Source organism: Amia ocellicauda, chromosome 23, assembly GCF_036373705.1.
Source record: "Amia ocellicauda isolate fAmiCal2 chromosome 23, fAmiCal2.hap1, whole genome shotgun sequence".
Lineage (NCBI taxonomy): Eukaryota > Metazoa > Chordata > Actinopteri > Amiiformes > Amiidae > Amia > Amia ocellicauda.
Window position 1 is genome coordinate 5118743 of NC_089872.1, and position 5981 is coordinate 5124723.

General features: G+C 41.2%; 1 protein-coding gene across 1 annotated transcript; it reads left to right on the forward strand.

Annotated features, from left to right (window-relative positions):
• On the forward strand, window positions 1–5220 carry eif4a3 (eukaryotic translation initiation factor 4A3). Its single transcript, XM_066696721.1, has 12 exons — window positions 1–257; window positions 636–708; window positions 804–870; window positions 998–1060; window positions 1752–1884; window positions 2048–2128; window positions 2235–2376; window positions 2818–2956; window positions 3400–3515; window positions 3702–3809; window positions 4323–4450; window positions 4982–5220. Exons 1-12 carry the CDS (start codon window positions 104–106, stop codon window positions 4996–4998), a joined length of 1221 nt encoding a protein of 406 aa, XP_066552818.1. The 5' UTR covers window positions 1–103; the 3' UTR covers window positions 4999–5220.
• Window positions 5221–5981: the final 761 nt, after the last annotated feature.

Sequence of the window (5981 nt, forward strand, 5' to 3'; positions counted from 1 at the left end):
TTACGCGTCACTTTACACGCGTCTTTCTGCGCCAGCTCGGGGCTCGTTGTTGCCGCTCTGCAGTGCTGTTCTCCCTTCGTTTGCAGCTCTTTCTCTCCACGCCATGGCAGCGACACCAGCACCGGTCAGGAAGAGACTCCTGAAGGATGAGGACATGACCAAAATTGAGTTCGAGACGAGCGAGGAGGTGGATGTGACCCCCACGTTCGACACCATGGGCTTGCGAGAGGACCTCCTCCGCGGGATCTACGCTTACGGTGAGCCCGGGGATGTGGTCGAGGTGTAGGCCTGTCCACGTCTGTATAAATCGGACGAATTCAAGTAAACATTTAGTTGGATATTGGCTCCCTTTCGGGGGACCTGTGACGTACGGTGTAAATTTCTTACGAAGATGTTGAATTATAGACTTATTTTATGTATTTATTTTCAATTTATTCAGTTGGTTTAAATACGCGTTCTAAGGTCCGGGTTCAAATCTGTCCCGGCGTGATTCGCACCGTCCCGTCCTAGTTCTTTATCGTCACTTTTTAAACTGAAAATGTGTAATGGAAACGGTAGGAAAAGTGTAAAATGTTAAATCTGGTCGTGACCAGGGGGGAGTTTTCTAAGGAATTTAACTTTCCCCCCCAATGCAGGGTTTGAGAAGCCATCCGCCATCCAGCAAAGGGCAATCAAACAGATCATCAAAGGCAGGGACGTCATTGCACAGTAAGTACACTTTGCGTAACATGTTTTGGTGTCCCTGTTTTAAAATGGCAGGCTGTCCAGCTGAGTGCGTAACGTTGCGTTGTTGTTGATTGCAGGTCCCAGTCTGGTACAGGTAAAACTGCCACTTTCTGCGTCTCCGTGCTGCAGTGCTTGGATATCCAGGTAAGCTGTCCTTTTCACTTTATTTGACATGACTGCTATTGATCTTTATTAAATCAATTCATTTGACTTTATTTGTCTTGCTTGGTTCTGTTTTAAGCATGCAGCACACTTTTTTTTCCCCTCCCAGGTTCGGGAAACCCAAGCACTCATCTTGGCTCCAACCAGGGAGTTGGCAGGACAAATTCAAAAGGTAGTCTTTCCGGTTTCTTTGTTTTTCCCCCACCTTGCTTCACTTTAAAAAAGACAAGACTCTCATTATTACCCCGTGTTGTATTTTTTATGTTAATTTTTGTGGCACTGGACTAGTGTTGTAGGAGAAATCATCAACTTCCTTTAAAGTTCACACTTTAAAAGTTTGCAGTTTTTCTCATGTTTCCAAATTGCCTTGCACAAATACCAGTTTATGGTATACGGTTATATATCAAGTATTACTCAACAGTACTCTTGCTCTAGATTTGGGAACAATGTTTTGTACCAATTAATGTAATAAATGTTTCTAATCTACCTTCTTTTACTATGCTAATTAATCCTCGTGAACTGTAGTAAACCTGTAGTAAACCTTACAAAAACATGTTGTTTGCCAATAGAAGTCCACAGTGTTATAGATATCTATGTGGAGATGTATATCATTATTTCAAAGAAAGGTTGCCAGTACTTTTGCCTGCCCTATTATCTACAAAATAAAATTTTAAATGCAGACTTGTATCCTTGTCAAAACTAAATGGGCAGAAGAGAACTTTTGACATCTGTCTGCAGAGTCAATTTTACTAAATTCTGTAAGCTTTCCTTTCATTTTGTGATGTATTCACCAGTGAGTATTTGATCAGAGAACCAGGTTGCATGGGAGCCGTGTGAGCTGACCAGTTTCATTCCTTCTCCAGGTATTGCTGGCTCTCGGGGACTATATGAACGTGCAGTGCCACGCCTGTATCGGTGGCACCAATGTCGGAGAAGACATCAGGAAGCTGGATTATGGGCAGCACGTCGTTGCTGGCACTCCAGGACGTGTGTTTGGTAAGATCCCTGCGCTCGATTGGTGGCTTTCGGGTAGAGGTCCGATTTTGTGTAATGATTTACAGCACTGTGGGTGTCATAACCGTATGGCAGCATTTTGGCTACTGCAATCCGTTCTAGTTTGGCCATTCACCCCTAGTTGTCTGTGCTATGCTTTGAACAGACATGATCCGCAGGAGGAGCCTGAGGACTCGTGCCATCAAGATGCTGGTTCTCGATGAAGCGGATGAAATGCTTAACAAAGGTAAGGGTATACCCTGCAGATGAGTAAAAGAAACCTGTCTTTCTTTGTCAAACTGATATATTTCCACTGGCGACAACAAATTACATCATCCCTCCTTGCCTTTTAGGTTTCAAGGAGCAGATTTATGATGTGTACAGGTACCTGCCCCCTGCCACACAGGTGTGTCTGATCAGTGCCACATTGCCACACGAAATCCTGGAGATGACCAACAAGTTCATGACTGACCCTATTCGAATCCTGGTCAAACGGTAAGGGGCCTTAAAGATATCTTTGTATTAACGGAGCTGCCATGTTTTGGTTTTTATTTCATTTAAAACCCAATTACCTAAAACCAGGAGATGCAAAAGAAAGTTACGTGAAGTGGTACACAAACTGATAGGCAATACAAGAGTGACAATAGAAACAAAGTGTGCTTGGAGTTAGTCTGTAGACCAGAAGATGCCAACTCTGTTAGCAGAGAGACGCAATCTCTAAATCCTCAATCACAGCATTCCCTTAAACTGGGATTCATGTCAAATTATTATAGTGGCGTCCATTTATTCCTCATGCCCTTTATTGTAGCTCCATAAATACTGGTTTAAACTCACGTTTTGTGTCCATGGCTACGTGGCTTCTGAAACCCTAGTGATACGATAAAGCTTGTTGAAGCTGGTTTCACGTGCCTTCTCTGCTCTGCCCGCTCTTTCCAGTGATGAGTTGACCCTGGAAGGTATCAAGCAGTTCTTCGTGGCGGTGGAGAGAGAGGAATGGAAGTTCGACACGCTGTGCGACCTATACGACACCCTCACCATTACGCAGGCAGTCATCTTCTGCAACACCAAGAGAAAGGTGAGTTCTTCTCTGCACTGTGTGTGTGTTGAGTAGCTGACATCCAGGTTTCCCAGTCCTTGTCCAGGGGGCCCGGTACCTTCTGATCCCCCACTCCTAATTCCTTTTTGCCTCATTATTGAGCCCTTAATTGGTGATAATTGGAAAGATTGTTTTTTCCCCACCACAATTCTCAAGTTAAAGTTAAATCAAGATTGCGAATAGAAAATGGGATCAGTCCTGTTCCACCCTCTGCCACATTTTTGAAATGATCTGTTTATTCCACAGATGCCTTTATCCAAGGTGAAACCAGTACTTATCCACTGGAATCCTCTGTTCTTTACACTCCTTAATGTGGCTGGAATGATTTTACTCCTATGCAGATTGCATTGCTTGCTGAATTGGGAGACTGACATGGTGGTGTTTGGATCTCTTAATGATTTTGCTTCTCTGACGCACAATAGGTTGACTGGCTGACGGAGAAAATGAGGGAAGCCAACTTCACGGTGTCTTCGATGCATGGGGACATGCCTCAGAAGGAGCGAGAGTCCATCATGAAGGAGTTCAGATCAGGCGCTAGGTAGGCATTAACTCACTATGTCCCTCCCGTTTCCCTGGTACTGGTTAAAAGATTACTCTGTACATGCAGTGATTAACATTGATTGCCTTCAGTCATTAAGACGTCTCATTTTGCCCTGTTGATTGTATTGTAATTGTATGTGATGGCTGAACCACTGCATTCACATTTGTCATTGTGTTTTTGCAGCCGTGTTCTCATATCCACAGACGTTTGGGCCAGAGGCTTGGATGTTCCTCAGGTGTCCCTGATTATCAACTATGATCTGCCGAACAACAGAGAATTGTACATTCACAGGTAATGTGCCATAAATGGTCCTCTTGAATCATCCTCGACTCATAGAATGAAACCACCTGGAGGGGAGGCAAGCACTAGGCCTGGGCCTTAAGCCGTGGACCCCCAGATATTTACATTCTCCTGTAGCGATCTGCCACCCTATAGGAGTTATTGTTTGTTGTTTGTGTATTTCAATGTGTGGCTACCCTGCAGAGGGCGCTATACAAAAAACAAATACATTGTTTTGCTGCCCCTGCTGAAGTCAGGTATTAGTTCTCTCTTAAAGAGGCTACACTAACAAAATAGCCAAGTGGGTACGAATCAGCTGAAGTCATGAACGGCTGAGACAAGATAGTCTCGTCTAATGTCCAGTATTCACATCACTCATTTGAAACTGTTATTGATTTTACTCATTCTTGTCTGTTGAGCAGTTTCAGAACTGTAAATGTAACGATTGCTGTTTGTGTAAGTTTGTATTCATGCATTAATTGAATGCCGCTGCTCGTGCACTCCTGCCGTTTCTCTCATTTGCAGGATTGGGCGATCAGGTCGTTACGGGCGTAAGGGTGTCGCCATCAACTTTGTGAAGAACGACGATATCCGTATCCTCCGCGACATCGAGCAGTACTACTCCACACAGATTGATGAAATGCCCATGAACGGTAACCTTCCACTTGACATTGTAGTTTATAAGCAAAGCTGTGTGCATTTATCTAGGCGTCTCAGTTTTTTTTTATGTATTTTCATTGCCAAAGCCTCTCCAACACCGTGATATTGATTTAATAAATAAAGGTAGTACATTAAACACACTAAAGGCACAATCTATTGTTGAAAGCATAATTCACATCCTTGTGTTCCTCAAGTTATGTGTTTGACATTGTAGCAGGATTTATTTTATATTCTTTAGATCTGTCGTGTTCTTTTTTATGTAAACAAATAATATAATGAAGCTGAGTACTTACTGGTTCATGTTTTACTTATTTAATTCTGACTAACCAGCTTTGTGTAATTTTGTTTCTCTTTGGCATTATTCAAATTACAATGTAAAACAAATCCTTAATAGTATGCAGTCATGAATTTTTTTTCACTGATTTGTATTCACATTTAATTTCTACTGGCTTATACAATGCTTTTAATTGAAGAAGTAAACTGATTCTTCCTAATTAACCCCTTTTTTGTGTTTTTTTGTGCAGTTGCTGACCTGATCTGAAGAGTACAAGAAGTGCCCAGAGAATTAGCTGGATTGTGTGGATTCATATTTGTTTGTTTTTATATAGAAATCCTTCTATAGCACAGCTCTTGTTTTTATATAAGTTTATCTGGATGTTTCCTTCCAAGTTTTTGTTATTGCCGACCATATTACAGACATACATGCCACATAATTGTGAAACCCTTTTGTAAATAAAGCATTTGGTTTGTTGCCGTAATGTCACCTGCTGTGTAGCAAACTGCCTGCTTTGTGCTTTGCTCTTGTTTACTCCAGTATGATGTCTGACTGACTTTCAACTGAACAGTTTTAAGATTGAATTCAAAATCATTCTGAATGAGCTTTCATAAATCACTTTAATCTGCACCTCAGATCCAGCTGGTATCAACCCCTCTGCTGGGCAGTCATGAATTTGTATAGGATAACAAAACCTTTCTTTCCTAGCTGTGATGTTTGCTTGTTTTTTTCAGATGGAGGTTGACACTGCAGTTTAAGCAATAAGTATTTGGTTTGAAATGGCTTTTATTCTGATTATTATTATTTTATTTTTTAGCTAAACTTCAGCACAAATAAAACTTCAGCAAACTGCTCTGTCTGCCAAAACATATCTTTAAACTTTAAACTAATTAATGAAGATTTCCAGACCAGTGTGTGTAGTTTTGTTCAATTAAAGATGTTTACTCCTTTAAAATGAAATTAAAAATAGTCTAAGACAGCTGTTGATGTGTAATGAGGGTAAAAAACAGGCATTTCTTTATCCAAATACACTTGTATTTTGTAGTGGAGTTAAACCATAAAACCAGAATCCACTAGATACATCATTATAGAGCACATGTGTGATCATGTCATTAATTTGTATTGATTGATGGAAAGTGTTCGCAATTTGAGTGAGGGACAGTCATGTAACTGAATGACCACATATATTTAAGTTAATGACATCCTTAATTGTGGCTCGGGTTCGAGTTAAAATTACATACCGTTGTTTA

Excerpts from the sequence above, each read along its gene's own strand:
- eif4a3 (XM_066696721.1), top strand. The coding sequence starts at position 104 with ATGGCAGCGACACCAGCACCGGTCAGGAAGAGACTCCTGAAGGATGAG. Across the intron at positions 709-803 it reads GGCAGGGACGTCATTGCACA|GTCCCAGTCTGGTACAGGTA; the intron begins GTAAGTACACTT and ends TGTTGATTGCAG. Across the intron at positions 3,810-4,322 it reads AGAGAATTGTACATTCACAG|GATTGGGCGATCAGGTCGTT; the intron begins GTAATGTGCCAT and ends TCTCATTTGCAG.